This window comes from Daktulosphaira vitifoliae, unplaced genomic scaffold (genome assembly GCF_025091365.1).
Source record: "Daktulosphaira vitifoliae isolate Bord-2020 unplaced genomic scaffold, ASM2509136v1 Scaffold_1, whole genome shotgun sequence".
NCBI lineage: Eukaryota > Metazoa > Arthropoda > Insecta > Hemiptera > Phylloxeridae > Daktulosphaira > Daktulosphaira vitifoliae.
In genome coordinates, this window is record NW_026099572.1 from 46378157 (window position 1) to 46399563 (window position 21407).

Consider the following 21407-nt stretch of genomic DNA (forward strand, 5'->3'; position numbering starts at 1 on the left):
GTAAAGAACTCTCGCAGAAACAGAATCTCACGAGTATAAAATAGTCTCACTAAAAAAACTGTAGGGGAGTTAATGAAAAATTTTAAAACATCTAGCGACATACTGTGCCATTTTAGTTTCTTATTCCAAGCGCAAGGGCGTTATTTGCGACCAGGTTTCGAAAAACTATACACGTTTGCTAACTCTCTTGTAGCCAAAATATAATTTAAAAGAATAAATAATGGTGACACATTGATGGCGAAAGACAGAAAAAACCAACAGATAAATTGGGTGGTTTGCGGTAGTGGGGAAATCGCCCTAATGGAATTTTATATAATGGGACTGATGATGGCTGTTGTAGGGGCCGTGAAACGTCTCCTCGTTGTATGTGACAACACGCATGCACAACAAATTACTGTGCATTTACGGTCTATGCGCCCACATAAATTGGCACATGTAACGAACATTTTTTTTTTCACCACCGAAAAAACAAGACCCGGCGACGGTGATTATTACGGTTTTTATTTTTGAAACTAGCAACATGAAAATTCCTCCAGTCTCCGGCCGGTCAAATTGTATGTAACCCGTTACACACACGACATCTGCCGCAACACCGACGTATTAGTGATAGACTATGACGTACACCTCCCTAAAAAAAGCTATGTTGTAGATAACACGACTCATCCACTTCTCGTTTTGTTTGTTATTTTGGCGAAAATTATGAGACGCAGAGATCAGTCGTTCAACTTTTCAATAGCCTATTTTAATTATCCTTTTTAATAATGATTTCGACGACAAAAAACATAAATACTGTAGTGGTTAAACTATAATATGTGTAAAGTGACAAATATCACACGAATTAACGTATATTACATTCTTGATTTACAGTTAGAATTTCTCCTTATTGAGATTTAAAAAAATTATATTTATACAAACTCGTTAACGTAATTTAACTATTATTTATACGTATAATAATAATATTTATTTCATTATTTGATAATAGGATTAAACATATATAATACTTGAAGCATTTCAATTTTTATATATAAATAAAAGAAACGGGATGTAATGGCCGTAACCTCACGTATTGATTAATAAAAATACTTTTGTACTTACTATAGCGATACAAATATTAATACATAATTTTAAAAAACATTTTTAAGATATAAATATATAATAAAAACTTTTCTATAAGATCTATAAATTATAAGATATACAGTTATTTGACTGAAATTTAAATTGGTGCCAAAATTTTTTAATCATTATGTTTCATTCAAGGAGTACTTCAACACATTTCTCAAAATATTAAAATTATCAATTACTAGATATTATGATATCTAATTATATTTTATATATTTACTCATCTGAAATATTTTATTTGTGTACTTACGTTAATTTACCTGAAAGTATATTATTTTTAAAACTTTCTCATATTATAATTACCTATAAATAATATAAAATTTTAATATAGTTTGAATATTCGTGCGAAAAATTTTAGCTAACTGAATATGTACACACATAATTAAGCTTCTAGAAACTAATTGTATATAGCTACTATATAAAAAAATAGGAAATGGACATTAAACATTCCATGACAATTTAAAACTTTAATAATCATCAATTCTTAATATGTTAGTGGGCACTTTTAACGCACTTCATTCTATCACATAGTATTATTATTATTATTATTATTAGATAAAAATGTTTATACCATACGAAATGATCAAGGAACATGTATTATTTTAATGAGATAAAAATGCTCGACTGACACTAGAATGAACAGTATTAATTCATTTTAAGTGTTGGCATAAAGCAATAATTTTTTTGCTGGCTTTTAAATAATCTCAACCAAATAATTTACTAAAGAATATGTGTGATGTTTTGGAAAGTATACGCAGGTATACAGCGTGTAACAATATTTTTAATTAACGTAAACATTATAAAAATAATACTTATGTACTATTTATATTGATAGGTACACAGCCGCAAATCAGCGTATACTCTAAAATAAAAAGGGTTTTTGCAAAAATTTCACTAAAAATAAGTTTATAACAACTGAAAATATAAATCATCCTGTCTTAGGGAAAGTTAAATATTAATAAAATACATTGAAAAATATATTTCTATAAATTTATCAAAACTACTAAATTTATTCTTATTATAAACATTTAATAAAAAAAAAAAAGCTAATGCCAACACGTTTCCCGACACGTTTGATATTTTCTTCTTAAAAAAATATAAAATTAAGATACTAATAAGGATATTTCGATCATATTCGATAAAAAAACAATATGAAAATATAAAAATTATTAAATTTTCTATGTCAATTATATTAAAATATATATTATTCCAAGTAAAAGAATGATCCGATTAAAAGTATATCATTCAACTTGTGTAGGAGTAAAAGAGTACAGACGGATTATTATATATATATATATATATATATACATTTTTTTTTTATTGGTTTTTTCAGTTATTTACGGTTAACCGTTGTGGTCATTTGGCAAAACCAAAGAAACATAAATTTTGGTTGACGGGCAGACATAGAAATTTGGCATATAATTTTTAGTTTGATGTTCTTGTAAATTAATCAAATTAAATAGGAAAACACTACTAATAGTAAACTGTTCATTTAATAAATATACGAAAATTTGATCAAATTTTAGTAATACATCACCATAAGAGTTTGTAAAAATATAAGGCGCTGATCTTTTAATAAATAAATAGAAATCAATTTTTTCAAACTGTTATTAATGATTTTATACACTAGAAAATAACTGTTTTTTTTTTAATCATCGGCTTCCTTAAAAAATGGCAAATAAAAATTTATCGTTTTAGCATAGTAGTCATCGTAGTTATTTTGAATAAAATTTATTTTTGTTTCATGAGCTATTTTTGCAGAATCTTAAAATATCTATACAATACCTATGGATACAATGTGTTGTCAAAAGTAAAGCGCCATGCAAACACACATCGTTTAACGCCATACAGCATTCCTTTAATTCTATCTGTCAAAAAAACCGAAATGACACCACTTTAGCCGATTAAAATTACTTATTTATACAGACATCTTATTTTGTCACCTTATGCATAGAATATTTAAGAAAAAATAAAAATAAAATGATGAAATTTAGGAAAATCTACTGACATTTTTGAATTATAAAGAAAATTCAAAGTGGAAGTGTTAATTTTTATTATACTAGTGAATAGTCAAAAATCAAATGTTATTCCATAAATTGGTTGTCACAGTATTAATAGGATTAAAAAAATTCTTTACATTTTTACATGTCATAAATTAACTACTTATAATTATTTTAGAGATTCTTGTTAATGAAGTTGAAAAAATATAGGGGAAAAGGCGATATAAAGAAATAGACGTTAAACATTTTGGACTCACAAATCATATTTGCTGGCATATGAAACAACAAACATTTGTCCGGGACAAACGGCGAAACACATAAACTTATTATAACATATATATATAACTAACTATAAGTTTGTATATTCTAGTGATATACATGATCTCAGCCCAGCTGAGATTAGCAAAAAGAAGAGGAGAGCGATATACTTAATGGTAGAAGTCATTTATTCTAACGCTTTTTACATCCTTTCTACCTCCAGGACGTCCATTTTCTTATTTCAGTTTTGCTGAATTTTTATTCTAACTCCACAATTTTTAAAACCAAATTACACTATATGATTTTAATATTTCAAAAAAGATTTGAAGTACTTACACGTACTCAAATCATAATTCACACATTGGAAAGGATTTCACATTTATAGAGAATTAATAAAACGTATTCCCAAGTCATTAAAAGATTAACATTTCATATTACGATTATACAGCATATTAAAAATATCGAATAGTAAAACGTTGAAATTAACATAAGCCCAAATTAAGTAACTTTAAATAAATAAGTATAACTTAAATTTTTTTTAGAATACCATATTTCACTGCCATATCAAGCTGATATGCTTATTTCAAATCATAAGTACTTAATATAACATATTTAAGTTATTTAGCTAAATATTTAAGCAAGATATTAGTTATTCTTATGAAATACAAAAAAAAAAAAACGAATATTACTGATTATAAAAATTGTAATTATGTAGAGACTAACTCATTTACGGAAAACGATTTGTAATGTTTTGACGTCATCAAAATCGGATCAACTGAGAATAAGTGGTAACAAACAACAAAAAAATAAATACATAGTAAAGTTAATACCTTCTTAGCTTCGCATCGAAGTTAAAAACAACCAAACGACAATATGAAATAGTTTGAAAATTCTTTTAGCGTCCTATTCAACAATAATTTTGGCAATGAATATAAAAATAATATTGTTGTTGATCACACAACAATACAAGTCTCATGAAATTCCTGCAATTACAATTTTCATTCATGTCATGTAATTTGTCGGTATAGATACTATACATTTGCATGAATAAGTTATATAATATTGCCAACTAATTATAGGCAGAAATCAGATGTGGGAGCTTGGCGATATTATTTCCTCAAAAATTTATAACTTTTAAAATATTTTTAATAATAATTACGGTCCAACAAAATTATATTTTAGAGTGGAAGAAAATTGGGGTTTAACATAATATCCGAGAGAATAAGTCCTCCAAGATAACTGATTTCCGCTTATTCAATTAAAATATTTTTGCACACTACAAATTTATGAAAAAAATGTTTACTTAAATGTTTTCGTGTAAATATAAAATCTAGCAAACTTATTATTTAGTGAAGTGAAATACCCTTCTCTGCTAAGAACACACGCGAATTAAAAATATATTATCTATTTATAGATAATACATAACACTTAAAATTTATTTTATGAGTAAATTTTTAAAAATATATATTATTTTTTACAATAAATCTGTAAACATTATTTATTAGTCGTTATACAATACTAATAAATATGATTTATCGATATTCATAAATCGGAATAAATTTAATTGCTTACTTTTCATTACATACAGATAAAATGTAATCAAAAAAGAGTTTTTAAAAACATAATTATAATTTATTTTATAGAAATTGATACAATCAGATTAAACATATAAAACCAAGTACAGTCGGGACCCATCATAGTGGGGATCCCGTATAATAGATAGAAATTTGACAGTAATTAACATTACTCATAAAAAGCGCTTTATTGAATAATTTAAAATAATGAATATTTAAAAAGTTTTGAATCTGACGGTCTATTAATTAAAGTAGAAAAGTTGTCAGGTTTTCTTTTATTAATAAAATACATTTTAAGAACTTAAATTTTGTTCAAATTAAAAAAATACAGACGTTTAAACAACAGTTTCCGTACTAAGAAATTTGAATAGATTTTTAGAAAATGCCTAATAAACCCTCCCTTAATATAATTATTGAATTTTTCCTTTGCTTTTTTTGAATATATGTAATACATTACAGTAAACATGACAATATTTATGTACAGTTATAAACGACACAAGTGTATGTTTTATAACGCATTTTTCTAATATTGTTCAAGAAACTCATTAGTTATATTTTGTCAACACAATAATAGTTATAATTTATAATAAACGTGTGGGACATATACCAACAATACGCAAAAACCGTAAAAATTAAACAGCAAACATATACTAAGTTTTCAATTTTATATAAAAAAAATTCAAGCGTTTGGAAGACATTAGAAAAGTGTTTAAGCTGTCTGCTGAATTTTATAAATTGTAATTCTATTTATACAGTGAGATGTAAAATATTGCTGATGTAGACATCTATTGGTGAGTGTTTACTCACACAATAGTAGTTATATTATTATTATTGTTATTGTTAGCTACTAAAATAAATTAATTTCGTAATGACCAGATACATGTAAATTGTTAGTTATATACAAACTAAAATTTGTAATCAATTTTATTCAAATATTTGGTACAAAGAAATTGTCAACAAATTCATGGCCGAAAGGGAAACTTAAAATAAATTGGCTAGAGCCAAAAACGTCTCTAAATAAGACGTTTTACAAATAACTTTGTAACTAAAGTGGTAATAATTATAAATAAATTAAATTCGTATTAAGATGAGATTAAAAGTAATAATAATAGTAGTTTGAGAAATTAATAAAAATAAACAAAAATATAATAAAAACTGTAACTATTAATACACTAAAGAATATTTTATTTTAATATTTTTGAGATTACGTCAATTTATAACCTTATAACCGTTTTAGAAGTTTATCGACAAATAGTTACATCAAATTTTACACAGATTCATAGAAATGAAAAAATGTTTGGTTTAATTATAACTTAATAAATATATTTACTGTTTAATATTACTTATATAAATTTTACAAAAAAATTTTATTCTAATAAAAATGTGTTCTATGAATAATATGTAAATCTTTAAACTTTTAATTAATATAAAGATGACCCATATTAAAACGGATACAAAAATAAACCTTGCTTGAACAAAATTTATACTCGTACATCAAAAAATTAAAATTGTTCGGTAAACGATGTGTATCAAGCACTACATAAAAATGACTAAGTGACAAGCTAGCATTTTTTATCACCTTCAAATTTTCATAAAAATAATACACTGCAAAGTTTTTTTAATTAGGTTTAAAATATCAAAATTATAAGCTTCAATGCTTAAATTAAAAATACATTTAAATACTTAAAATAAAAAACTGTAGAACGGTGGGGTCACGGCATAGTGCGGACGTGGCATAGTTNGGTGGGGTCACGGAATAGTGCGGACGTGGCATAGTTGAAAACAAGTATTTGTTGAAATCACTATCATAAAAAACTCTTCGATGCAAATCTGTAGATAGTGTTTGATTTTTAAAAGAAATTGTTGTATTATTTCAAAAGCAACATCAACTTGTTTTAACTTAATTATATTCTGATAAGTATTCCTTTCATTTATGAGTATAATATATGAATAAATACTTATTACAGTAGTTAAATTTAGTATGAAATTGATATTATAATTTTGTAATTTTTACGCAGAAACTATAAAAAATAATTAACTAGTAGTTGTATATTTCGTAACATCTATGACAAATATGTATAAAATTTAAAGGGCTTGATGCAATACATTTCCAATTTTTTTTTTTACTTATAAATAAATTCACTGAAATATAAAAACTTTTCATCATAGACCAGAATATATTTTTCTAATCCCATTTTTCGCCGTTTAAAAATTTGCGATTAGATTTTTTCTATCAAATTTTGTTGAGATTATTACTAATTAGTAAAAATCGAGTATTTACATATAAATGAAAAAAATAATATTAAAAAAAATTTGTTTTCAATCATTATTGATTTTGATCATCAATATGTTAAAAATAATCCGTGGAAAATGTTATTTGTAACGTATTTCTTTGGTATTTTAAAGTTGATTTCTATGAAAGAATATAATAAAATAAATTTGATAATTTTACCATAACTTTTAGCTCAAATTTTAAGTTTGAAATTGGCATCATCAAATAAAAAACCCAGCACAGGGGGGTCGCGGCACAGTGATAACGTGGCATAGTTGGATCAAGTATATTGATATCTGATAGTGATTAAAATCACTATCAAAAATAAACGCTTCGATGCAAATCTTTAGATAGTGTTAAATTTTAAAAACATTGGTGTTTTATTCCAAAAGCTACATGATCTGCTGGTTCCTTATTAATATCTCGATTAAGATAAAGTATGTCGAATGAAAAAGGGTTTATTAAAAAATATTATTTCTCATAAAAAAATTGTGTGGATCCATACACTTTGAAAAAGTCAATTTTTTGTGAAAAATTTGTCATTTTGAATCCCCTCCTGTAGGCAGGTAAAAAGTCAGATTTATAAAAAAAATATACCAAATGATAGGAAGAGACATCAAGCATCTATAAAAAAATAAATTATATTCATATGTTCATTTTTGAAAAAGTTACGGCAGTTTTTAGTAAAAAAAATTGAAAAAATTTCGAAAATTAGCGATTTTTAAATTTGTAATTTTTTTGGAATATTTCCCCCATTTACGGAAAACGAGCTAAATTTTTTCAATTTTGAAGGGTAATGTCTTCGACTAGATACGATTTGTGATCTTTTGACGTATCGTTGAAAGAAATCCGTTCGGTGAGAGCTGAGAAAAAGTGGTAACAGACACAAAAAAAAAAACACATCATAGTAAAACCAATACCTTCTCNTGTAACAAACACAAAAAAAAAAACACATCATAGTAAAACCAATACCTTCTCAGCTTCGCATCGAAGCTAATATTATGAAAATTTTGTGAGAATCAAAAAAATGGTATTGTTAAGCTTAATACGCAGTTAGGAAAATTTATAATTACTATTTACATTAAATTTATGAGAAAAACTCAATATTTTGTTTAAATCACTATTTTTGTTTTTGTTTCTTTAACATAATAATAAATAATTTCAATAGAAATCATAGTAATGATTTCTATGTAACTATTGGTTTTAAAAATATTCTAAAATTGAAATGTTTAGAATTCATTTAATATTAACAATAATTATTATAATCACAATAAACTTAAAACTAACGAACAAATATTTTTTAACATTAAAATTAAAACTTTATACGTAAATTAAATGAAGCGCTTAAAATTTCTTGTCTAAAAGAAGATGTTTTAACTTATAAGAGGTCATAAAATATATATTATAAATAATTTTTTTTAACTTCTTATAATACCTAAAGGAAAATAGTTTGATGTGAGTTGACTTCAATGTTTTGTAAATTAGTATCGCGAAACAATTTTTTTACGGATGATAAAATTTTTATGATAAAAGTAATCGGTGATAAGCGTTTTACTGTAAAACAACATATTAGTACGGATAATACAACATAAAATAAAATAGTAGTCAAATTATTTTTAATGAACCTGCTTTGCGTATTGGATATGTCGATCTATATTACGTAAAAATTATGAATAATATAAGAAAGCGTATTCTATTTCTTTATTAACTGGAGTATTACTATTTTTTCCATTGTTTTGACTGTATTCTAAGAGCATATTTAAGGATTTTTAAGGCATAAGTTAATATATAAATATATAACTGTTTTTTAGCACATGAACTTACGCTCTTTGCTTATTATTGTATTATACCCAATGGTACTTAAATCAATTAAATTAATCACATTCAATTTATTTGATATCAAATAGCAAAAATACATCTACGCAAAATTATTTGTAAGTAAAGTTTACTGTTGACTTCAGAAAATATACAAATACCGTTTCAAAAATAAAATGAATGATGATTAAATTAAAAAATTATAAAAGCAGCTGTCGCATTTTTTCTCTGTTCAGTCCAATGACTTATCGAACGTATACAAACATATATTTTGCCACATGCCGACAACCAAATCACTTTAAATAACACCACTGACCTAGTAAACTGCATCAAGACGCGGACCATATTTTCAAATGTATTGTCATGCACTCACATACATGCATATACATAGATACATACTGACACAGCTTTGATGTGAGCAAAAAAAAAAAAAACGAGAAGCGACATGCGCAAAAAAAAATACTTTCAATGTCTATTTTAAACTGCATGTGTACAAAAACTCGGGTCATGCATCCTATTTCTTTAATGTATCTCTCTATGGCTATAAAATAATATTAATAGAAAAAAAATGTATTCAAAATAATAATTTAATATTAAATGAGTTAGCTTCTATAAGAAAACATTTGAAAATTCCTTCATATTTCGATTTTTCTACTCACCGACTCGTTGAGGAATGTATCAATTGGCTCTTTTTTAAAATAATTATTTAGGTGTTGAAAACAAACAGCATAGAGCTAGCAACAATTAAGTTTGAATTATTGGGCAACTATTTTTAACATAACGACGCATATGATATTTATGCATGGCATTTACATCATCATTGAGTCCCTACAATTATAATTTAAGAAAAAATTCTTTAACGGAGTCAAAGAGTTTTACAATATTTTTTACCAATTAGGTACAGAAAAGATTTGCTGCAATGTTCGAAATGTTTAGATAAAAAAATCATTTTAGGATTTATAAATAAATTAACTATTATGTTACATGGTTTATATTCATCAAGGAAAAGGCACTCATTTTCTCGGTAACTATTAAAAATTTTTCATTTTTGGTGAGGAAAATATTGTTTGATACAAAAAAACTCTATAATAATATGTAGTAAAAACATAATTTTTTTCATCCCTTTAAAAAGTTAAAAAACATTATCTTGATTTTTCTTACATGGGAACCCCTATTTTGAATGTGTTATTATGATTTAAAATAAAAATATGGGCAACTAACTTTGCTCTTATAATTTTTTTTTCTCATCAACCGTTCGTCTGTTACAGCTTGTTAAAGTTAAATGGTTTTGGACTAAATTTCTATTATTATTTTACTGCTTTGAATACAGGAGTCAATCATTTTCTATGGTGTAACATAAACTAATTAAACTTAATTCAGTTTATGAGGTTACGTTACAACTTTTATTAAGCATCGGTCAATAAAAATAAAGATTACTTTGTGTAAGCAATGATTACGATAACATTATCGTAGTATTCGATTATTAAGAGTCACTATATTACGCATTGAGTNTATTTAAAATAAAAATATGGGCAACTAACTTTGCTCTTATAATTTTTTTTTCTAATCAACCGTTCGTCTGTTACAGCTTGTTAAAGTTAAATGGTTTTGGACTAAATTTCTATTATTTTACTGCTTTGAATACAGGAGTCACTCATTTTCTATGGTGTAACATAAACTAATTTAACTTAATTCAGTTTATGAGGTTACGTTACAACTTTTATTAAGCATCGGTCAATAAAAATAAAGATTACTTTGTGTAAGCAATGATTACGATAACATTATCGTAGTATTCGATTATTAAGAGTCACTATATTACGCATTGAGTTGGGTTTTTCAAAGAAATTGATTCTTCAGTACTACAGTTTGTCTTACAAACCAATAGACTGTGCTATTAATAATATAGTTAAGGCCCGATTTGAATCAATTATTATTATCTCTCTATTAGTGTGTTGTTAATAATTATTGCTATTATAATTATGTCATATCTTGGTCAATAAAAATTAGTTTATATAAAAAATAGTGACTTCTGTATTCAAAACAGTAAAATAATAGAAATATAGTCCAAAATCATTTAACATTAACAAGCTGTAACAGACGAACGGTTGATGGGGAAGAAAAATTCTAAAAGCAAAGTTGTTTATATTTTTATTTTAAATCACAATAACACATTCAAAATAGGGGTTCCCAATTAAGAAAAATCAAGATAATTGAAGGGATGAGAAAAATTATGATTTTACTATATATTATTGTAGAGTTTTTTGAATTAAACAATATTTTCCTTATCAAAAATTAAAAATTTTCAATAGTTACCGAGAAAATGAGTGTCTTATTCTTAATGAATCACCCTGTATATATATATATATATACATGTTATTTTTTAAAAATTATCGTTAAGGAACATATGGCACACGCATGAATACATTATTGTGGATTCATCAAGTTAATAATTGTTGAAACTAGATGTATGGGTAGCATATAAGCAAACTTTTACTTCACTGAAAAATCACATATCTACAATGACCTACATAAACTTTACCCATACATCACTCACCCCAGCCAATTAGACTATTCGGCATCGAAGATGTGCACGTTTATTTTTTAANCCAAAAATTAAAAATTTTCAATAGTTACCGAGAAAATGAGTGTCTTATTCTTAATGAATCACCCTGTTTATATATATACATGTTATTTTTTAAAAATTATCGTTAAGGAACATATGGCACACGCATGAATACATTATTGTGGATTCATCAAGTTAATAATTGTTGAAACTAGATGTATGGGTAGCATATAAGCAAACTTTTACTTCACTGAAAAATCACATATCTACAATGACCTACATAAACTTTACCCATACATCACTCACCCCAGCCAATTAGACTATTCGGCATCGAAGATGTGCACGTTTATTTTTTAAATGACGCGTTTATGGCGACTACGAGTTCGTGACAAACGAATACAAGTTCCAAACTCAGACGAATAAACTTGTACTGCCGCAATCATTAAGCATGAATGCATAATGTGAAAAAACTGCATAAAAGTAAAGAAGAGAGGAGAAATAATTGTTCATTCGTGTTTTTTTTTTAAACAAAAAATAAAAACAGAAAAACGTGTAGGCTAAACATTGATCTAAATTTAGGCTATTAGAAATGAAATGGAATATTAAAAACGACAAAAAACAAATTGTGCCAACTGCCAACTATAAGCCTTACTAAAGCTATCCAAGATCCGACGATAGAGTTTATGAAGAATTATAACACTAGTAATTAAAAATATAAATAGTTAGATATTTAATTAAATGATTTCCGCATATTAATTTATTTAACATCGAAATCCTAGTTAACTTTGTGTGTGAATAGGAATAAACGATAGACGCCGACCAGTCGCTCTCATCTCTTCACCCCTCACAATCAGTCTGTTTTTTTATGCTACAGATACTAAATTCCACGTTCCATGAATTTTGAAAAACAGAATCAAAAAAAAAAAAGACGAACACATATAATAACAACTTATTAAAAGTTTTATCATATTTGTGGGTTTAGTAGTTATCAAAAATGTATTAAATTATAATAAATAAAAATAGACTGCTTTAAATCTCCTCTAAGTTTTAATTCGAGCATACTGTAATTACACAATAGCAAGAGTATTAAAGCATAGATAATTAGTTATCGGTTACTTATTGACAAATAATCTTGTAAACATTAGTCAATATTGTTAAAAAAAATGACGCATATTTCAGCTACAACTCTTGTAATATATATATATATATATATATATATATATATAAATGAATAAATATTAATTATAGACCATTTTTACATTATTTCAGATAATTAACACTCTAAGAAAAAATAATTAAGTCATTTTACACCAATTAAAGGTAATGAAAAACAAAATAAATCATTAATATTCTACGCAACTTCTTCTTATTTTTCCTGTCCTTAATTCTAACTACTTGGGGTCGGCCACTTTTATCCTAAACTTTTACTTGACACGATCTCCTACATCATCTACGTTCACATCAGTCGTCCTTCATTGCATTCAATAACATCCCTTCATCTCTTTTTTGGTCTTCCTCTACCTCATAACATGACCAAACTATTTAAGTCTATTTTCTCTCATCTTGTCCACGTAGACGCTACATCTATACTCCCTGTATATGTTCGTTCCTTATTCTACCTTTTTTAGTCACTACACTCATCCATCTAAGCGTTCTCATCTCTGATTCTCTACTCTATTCTTTTGTCAACCGCCCAACTCTGAACCATACCAATCATAACTGGTCTTACTACAATCTTATAGAACTTACTATTCAGCCTCATTGGAATTCTATCATCACGTAGCACACCAGATTTTTTTCTCCACTTTATCCACCCACACTTAACCCTGTGTCTAACATCTTCGTCAATACAACAGTTCTTTTGCACAACTGATCCTAAGTACTTAAGACTTTCCACCTCCCCTATCGCTGATTGTCACTGATCTTCTCATTTCACCTACTTCGTATTCTACTTTGTCAAACTCGTAATCTACTCACTATGTCTTACTTCTACTTATTATTAATCCTTTTCCTTCAGGAGCTGATCTCCAAACCTCTAGTCTTTGATTAATTTCCTCCCTATTTTCTCCTATTAACACATATTGTCAGTGAACAAATACACCACGGTACCTCTCCTTGTATTTCTCTAGTAATTTCATCCATCACTATAGAAAATAAACAAGGGCTTAAAGCAGAACTTTGGTGCACTCCTACTCTTATCCTAAAACCTTCTGTTATATTTAATATCCCACACAACTCGATTATTAATTATCCAAATACTAAAACCGATATTTTTTGTAAATGTACCATATTCTACAAAATATAATTACATTTTTACAAAATCACTACTAAATAATAAGGACCTATATTATTTACTTACCTTACTACTTCAAACGAAAAATTAAGGATGTTGGTTCTACTTATTTCTGTAGACGTTTTTTCAAATGACCCTCTGTTTTTTAGTAATTCAAAATCCATTTAATATTTTGTTCTATAAAATAATTAATTGAACGATATAAGATAATTTTATTTGTTATTAGGTTGGATAATGATAACTAGTTGGGATTTTTTTACAGCATACATTTTTCTAATGTATTATTTTAAAAATAGCAAAGAAAAATAATGTTTATTGTAAAATATATATTATAATAACAGCTTTATAAATTAAAATTTTAAATATATACACAAATTAAATATACAATTTTATTATTCCATAAACTTTAATGTTAGTAATGTTTGATCAATATTTTCACAAAATATTTGAATCATTAATTTATTCATGAAATCAAATGATTAATATGGTGCTATTAAAATTTAAAATTAAAATATCTAAATTGTAACAACTTGTCCCTCTGTAACAACTAGCCTTACTATTCTTTATTATTTTTATTTTAATATAATACCTATGAAGTCTACATATAAATTTTTTGTTTATTTTTAGATATTTTTTGGTAATTAATGTTCTGTGTCTTACTAATAATAAATTTATGAAATATAAAAAAAAAATAAGTTTTATGCATCTATCAGAGTTCAGAAATCTCCAAAAACTAAAGTCTATCACAAATATGTGAATTATTATCATTATCATAATCTAGAAAATATTTTTAATACATCATCAATTTGACTATAAATATAATTTTTTTAATTTCTATTCTATTCATAAAAATTTGGTGCGTATTTATATAAGTTAAATTTAAAACCGAACAACGCATTTTATTAAGTAGTAATGTTACCCATTCGTAACTTTATCCCTTTATCATACTTGAAACAAAAAAAAGGATTTTTGATACTGTATAGCTAAAATAAATTTGTAAAAAGTTCAATGTCTTGGAATCTAATCAAACAAATTTTATTAAGGCTTAAATAACACCGTAATTGTATTTAATCTTTATTTCAATATTTTTAATTAAATAATTCAAATTAAAAATAATTTAAACAATTTAGATTTTTGACAGCTAGTCATATAAATATTTATAAAAAGTCTATCATTCAAGTTAAATTAAAATAATTAATTTCATCGTTCTTAAAATGAAAATGTGACCAAAGTTCCTTTAAGTAATTTTTCCTAGAAAAACTCTAGTCCAATAGAATAAATTTGAAATCTTAAAAATATGAGGCAAACTTATTTAGTTGTTGAATCTATTCTACCCGTTGTTTTTGTCTTTATGTTGACAAGATTTTTTAAGTGTGTACAAGGCGTTCCAGTTAAGCTGGATAATAAAATAAGACCATAAACTATGTGCCAGAGCCAAACATAAAATGAGTCATTTGTTTTTGTATGACACAAAAAGTTCAGGAATCAAGACGATCGTGGTGGAAGGGGCGGAGGAGTCTACCGTGTTGCCTGGTGTCTATTTATAGATAAAGAGTTTCGTTGCTGGGGCAGTGTATATACTCTTGCTTAGCACGAAAAAAATAAAATAAAATGGCCAGCATCTACACAACACTATGGTCTATAACGCATATACATATATATATATATGTAATATCACTAATATAATAATATAACGTGTACTTCATGTGAGGCTAACAAAACGAGATGCTGCAGTCACCACGAAAACTGCTTTGTGATCACTCCAAAGTCTTGAACAGTAATTGTTTAAGCAAAGGTAAAATAAAGTGCTTCCAATAATAAGTAAAAAAAATATAATAGGTACAAGATAATTAATCGTCAACTTTGATATAATCTACGATTATCATCAAAACACTACACAAAACATAAAATTCAAAACTAGTATTATGGTATCGAAGTTGACACCACGTCAATATTAACCCTATATGAATCTCTGAACTCTTTTTTTTATTTATTGTTTCTCAAACCGGATTAAAAATTCACGGGAAGGACGCAAAAAATTAAACCAGTACCCCAAATTATACCCTAAATAAACATTGCCTACATTTACACAAAAGACAATATTTACATAAAGTTTTATCCAAGATTTGATTAGTATTTGAACAATTTCTAATTTTTCCAAAATTAATAGTTTAATAGTATTACTTCCTAATATTAGGTAGACGATATTAAATCAAGGTGATGATTTATTAATTATGTTTTAACACTAATAAATCTAAGAAAATATATTAAGAGGCGCTACTTTCAGAAAGATTTAAAAGGACTACTTTTAGACATAGTAGTCCAAAGACTAGCTTCTACTAGTGTTTTAGAAGACTAGCTTTCTCCCAAAAATTACTATTTAAATTATTTAAAAAAGCTAATATTTTTTTGATCAAACTTTTTTCAGACATTTTTTATAATTACTTTTTTTTTTTTTTATATATATCAATATAATGGCGCCACTGTTTCAAATGAGGAATACTTATTAATTTTACTTGAAAATTCCTCAACACAAAATGATTAGCATTCAATTTTATTAGTTAGAATAAATAGATTTTTTTATTTTAATTAACTTATACATTTAACACAATAAATTTGTAAATAATCTTGCAGAAAACTATATAACTGGTACTTTACAATAGATATCAGTTAAGTGATTTTTCTACACAAATTACATCATTATTATATATTAATGAACATTACACTAACACACAATAAATTCATCTATATTAAATCTTTAAAGAGTCAATAGGTTACAAAAATAAAATAAAATGTTTATCATTAATACAACAAGATGAGCAATTAGATATTATTCATGTGTATAATAATAGTTTTTTTCACAAAACAAAACAAAACTGAAATAAAATTTCAGCATTTTACTTATAACAGTGTTATCAGTATTGAATCAAGATACACTTTATTTGTCACAATGTATAGTTAAATATTAAGTCAAAGACAATTTGTTTTCAATTTTATGAAATAACGGACCAGAAATTTTATTCTGGGTCGTTTATACTTAGATCCTTTAAAAAAAATTCTTAATTCAACACACCGTGTAATAATTTGGAAAAAATATTCAAAAAGATATTAAAACCAAAATGTGAATCTTAACTTCAATTTAAAATTATTTCAACAAATAATTTATTGTAGTAGTCTCTCAGTTATTGAAGTTAGTTATTTAATAGATTACTGCACAAAACCATGTATACAATTCTAAATATTAATAAATTCAAACTATGTGAAATATTTAATAGTTGGTATTTTAAACATTTTAGAAGTGATAAATTTTAATAATTAAACTTGAAAGATTTATTTTAGTAAAACATAACAAAAATATATTTCAACATGTAAAAATTATATTTTTAAAGTCTGTACAATTTTTTTAACCATTTTGAAAAACACTCAAGTTTATTCAAATTTTTTTAATTTTTAAAGAAATCAATTTTTCTAAAACAAACTTGAGTTTTTATTACAAATATATTTAAGTTTTATCATAAGGCTTTTGTCAAAATAGTGGATATTCAATAAATATTTCTAAATATATTTAATAAAAATGTTTGTCACCCACAGGAATTTAATATTTTACTAATAAAATATTATAAAATTATTGATTTTTAATTATTTTAATACAAATTAATTTTTAATTTTTTATCTTATATTTAAGTAGAATAAAATTATTTTAACTATGAAATGTCATTGGTTCATTTGGGACCATAATTTTATATTATTGTCAAAGAAAATAAAAATAAATAATGTTACAAGAATTGAATTAAACAACTAATTCATTAAAGTAAAAACGAAAGATAAAGGAAAATAAAACTTATAAAAATTATACATCACTAAAATTCCATTTTTATTAATTGACTGATAATCCAGTTAAAAATAAATGATTTAAGAATATTTTTTTTTAAACCATATCTTCACTGTTTTATTTTAATAACATTTTTAACCAAAATACTTACCAAATCCTAAAATATTCTATTAACTCTACATATACATAATAATCATGTTGTATGTAGTAATGTGCAACACTACAATTACACTATCTTAACTAAAATTACATTAAAACAAGAAATCGGTTACTATTAAAAAACAAAAATATACTAAATTTTATGAACAAGTAAACACAAGTAATTGATATTCTATAAAATTAAATAAAAATTTGAGAAAGATTAATAATTGACAGAAAACTGTATTACTATTTAGCAACATCTCTCATTCTACTGATAAGCAAGAAGACAACATAATCAAACATAAATTTAAATTTGGATGACCTGTATTTTTATCTTATGATGTTATTTTATCTGATAAACATTCATTAAACGTTAAACATCCAAAACTCATTTTAAGTTTGAATTTATACAAAAATTGGATATTTTTAACAAATTTTCGTATAATGGATGAATTACAGAAATTAGAGCATTTGTCATTAGTATCAAAAATATGTACAGAATTAGAAAACCATTTAGGCTTAAACGACAAAGACTTAGGTAAATTATATTTCTTTTTTTATTGTTTAATTTATTATGTTACTAAACACTGTTTAAAATATATTATGTAATTATTTTTCAGCTGAATTTATTATAGATTTGGCTTTTAAAAACGAAACAATAGATAGTTTTAGAAAAGCATTAATAAAAAATGGTGCTGAATTTTCAGTGAGTTCTTATTATGTCAGCATCAATCATATTCATAATAAAATATTAATGTGTGTTTATTTAATAGGATTCTTTTGTGGCCAATTTACTTCGTATAATACAACATATGCAACCTTCTATTTCTAAACAGTCGGAGAAAAGCTTAAATAATAAAACTGACAACACTGATGTATTGGCTTGTAAATTTCCAGGTTTAGCTATCCCTAATGATGATAGTAAGAAAGAAAATAATCTAATTAGTGATACAATGGCTGAGCTAGAAGCCCTTGCTCCAATTAAAAAGTGAGAATAGTTAAAAGATATTTAAGTAAATTTATATTTTATTAATATATTATTTCTGTTCTACTAAGTGGTCAAAATTCAACAATTGATGTTATAAAATCATCAGATTTTAAACGATTATCAAGAAGTCGGTCTAGAAGCTGTGATCGAAAACGTAAAAGACATTCTTCTAAACATAGAAGTAAGAGTCGAGAAAGAAAAAATAATAGAAATCATGATAAAAATAAAGATCGTAGCCGTGATAGAAACAGAGATCGTAGCCGTAATAGACATAGAGATAAAAGTAGGAATAAACATAGAAATAGAAGTCTTGATAAACATTACAGAGAAAAAAGTCAGGACCGATCTAGAAATAGGAGTAAAGACAGACAAAGAGATCGATCTCGCAATCGTGATAGATCTGATAGAAATAACCATCGTAACACTAGAAGAAGTAGAAGTAGAGATGGTCATAAGAATGATAAAGCGTATGTGAATATAACTTTTTTTTTTTACATATATTATGAATTTAATGTAGTAAAATTATATCTTAGAGTTGAACTCAAAAGTAAATTCCCTGAATTGGGAAGAATTTATTCCGGTAAAGTACTAAATATTGTGGACTTTGGCTGTTTTGTTCAACTTGATACATTCCGTCAGTCTCAAGGATTGGTACATATATCACAACTACGTCAAAAGGGCAGAGTTACAGCTGTTAGTGATGTTGTCTCTAGAGGTGATAAAGTCATGGTTAGTTTTATTGTGTAAATATGCTAATATTATATAGAATATTATACAAGAAAGAAAACTTTTAATGTATTTTTATGATTCTATTTAGCACAGCTAAGAGTCAATATTATTTTGGGTTTTAGCAATTTTTATTATAACTTGTATAGTCCAAAATCTTATTTTCTATCAAATGTCTTAAATGATTTTTTGAAGAAAAAAAATTAATTTTTTTTTATAAATTAATCAGATTTTTATATTATTTCAAAATATCAAAAATTAAAAAATGTATGTATTAGTAATAATTAAAACTGCAACATAAAAATTTACATGACATGAATTATTGACATTAAAGTATTTCAAAATAATCCTAATAACTTCTAAAAATGTCTTTAAAAAAGGAATCCACTAAAAATGCAAATAAAACTTTAAACTTTGTGCTATAAAAACTTCATCAATAGTAACATAAATATTTTTTAAAATCTAACCTCTGAGTTGATTTATTTTTACGAGTAATTTTCAGGTTAAAGTATTATCTATTAGTGGTAATCAGAAAATATCCTTGTCAATGAAAGATGTTGATCAAGAAACAGGAGAAGACTTAAACCCCATGATACAACTAGGCGAGGAGTACGTTATGTTTTTTAAAGATTGGTTATAAATTTGTAAGAATAATGTAATATTAAAGAACTATAATATTTTATGTATAGTGATGACGAAGACATGATGGGAGGACGTAATCCTGACCGTCCTACTTCTTTATTAGAATTACAAACTGTGGATGCTGATGAAATGACAAATTTAAAACGGGTAAATAAAATATCATCTCCCGAACGATGGGAAATTAAACAAGTAAGTAAAATGTTTTGTTTTTCTGTACTGTGAAATTCATTTTGTTTATAATAAAACTTTAAAAAACTAATTATTTTTTCATTTAAAAGTTTAATTTATTTTAATTATTAGGCGGTAGGCATGAACTTGGTAGCACTCATGAGTTTGGTTTTGGTCCATTGTGCACACCATATTGAATTTATGATAAGAGTTGGTTTTTAAGCAAAGTGTAAGGTGTTTAGTTTACAAAGTATTTCAGTTAGCCATTCAACACTTAAACTCAATAATTAAATATTTATATTTGAGCTAATTGACATTTCTCTATAAAATGATCCACAGTTAGTATAATACATCAATAATGTCCGATTACTAACATGGTTCATTATAAGATGCTTCGTTTCAAGCTTAAGGTTTTAAATTATTAAACATTTTTTTATGACGCCACACTATTTTCATTCTTGTTTTTACTATTTTCCTTTATTGGGTTCCTGATTTTTTAAAGATTATCCTATCTTATGGCTTATCCATTGTATCTATGCAAAAAGACTAAAAAGGTTTATCACAACAGAGCTTGGTATTGTGGTAAAACTATACACTTTATGATGTGCATGGTGCCATAGAGATTCCTAAATGTTACCTTTACCATTCAGTATACAATCTTCTTAACAAATCTCTCTCACTTAGTATGGACAGTTGGGGAACTATTTGCTGTTGCAAGTATACAGGGTGATTTTTTTATCATAACCCACTCAATTACTTGCAGAATAATAATAATTTAGACATTTTTTTTTTTTCATTATCTTTAGTTACACATTATTCTTGAATTTTTAACTATGTAATACTTTCTAAGTTCATCCCTTATGCCTTGGAGGGGGGTAAACTTTGTTTTTTTAAATGGTAACACATATTTTTAATTTAATAAAATGTTTGAGTTTTTAATTTAATAGTAAATGGCATTTGAATTTTTAATATAACTTTATTAGCTTATTAGATATAAACATTTAAAGTTTCAAAAT

General features: G+C 25.6%; 2 protein-coding genes across 3 annotated transcripts in view; one reads left to right on the forward strand and one right to left on the reverse strand.

Moving 5' to 3' along the window:
* LOC126904263 (myocardin-related transcription factor A) overlaps positions 1 to 18098 on the reverse strand; it is a 48232-nt gene extending 30134 nt beyond the window's left edge. Inside the window, exons 1-2 of one of the 2 annotated variants that reach the window (XM_050683163.1) lie at positions 17878 to 18098; positions 13961 to 14071 (exon numbers count right to left, since the gene is read on the reverse strand). The gene's annotated coding sequence lies outside the window, so the exon portion shown is untranslated. The remainder of the gene's footprint in view (positions 1 to 13960; positions 14072 to 17877) is intronic. The other variant, XM_050683172.1, reaches the window with a different exon arrangement.
* A 126-nt stretch (positions 18099 to 18224) lies between these two features.
* LOC126904257 (ATP-dependent RNA helicase DHX8) overlaps positions 18225 to 21407 on the forward strand; it is a 9876-nt gene continuing 6693 nt past the window's right edge. The window contains exons 1-7 of the mRNA XM_050683140.1: positions 18225 to 18405; positions 18488 to 18573; positions 18641 to 18855; positions 18924 to 19322; positions 19389 to 19584; positions 20084 to 20190; positions 20271 to 20412. Of these exons, the coding sequence (XP_050539097.1) occupies positions 18312 to 18405; positions 18488 to 18573; positions 18641 to 18855; positions 18924 to 19322; positions 19389 to 19584; positions 20084 to 20190; positions 20271 to 20412 (1239 nt within the window). The 5' untranslated portion in view covers positions 18225 to 18311. The remainder of the gene's footprint in view (positions 18406 to 18487; positions 18574 to 18640; positions 18856 to 18923; positions 19323 to 19388; positions 19585 to 20083; positions 20191 to 20270; positions 20413 to 21407) is intronic.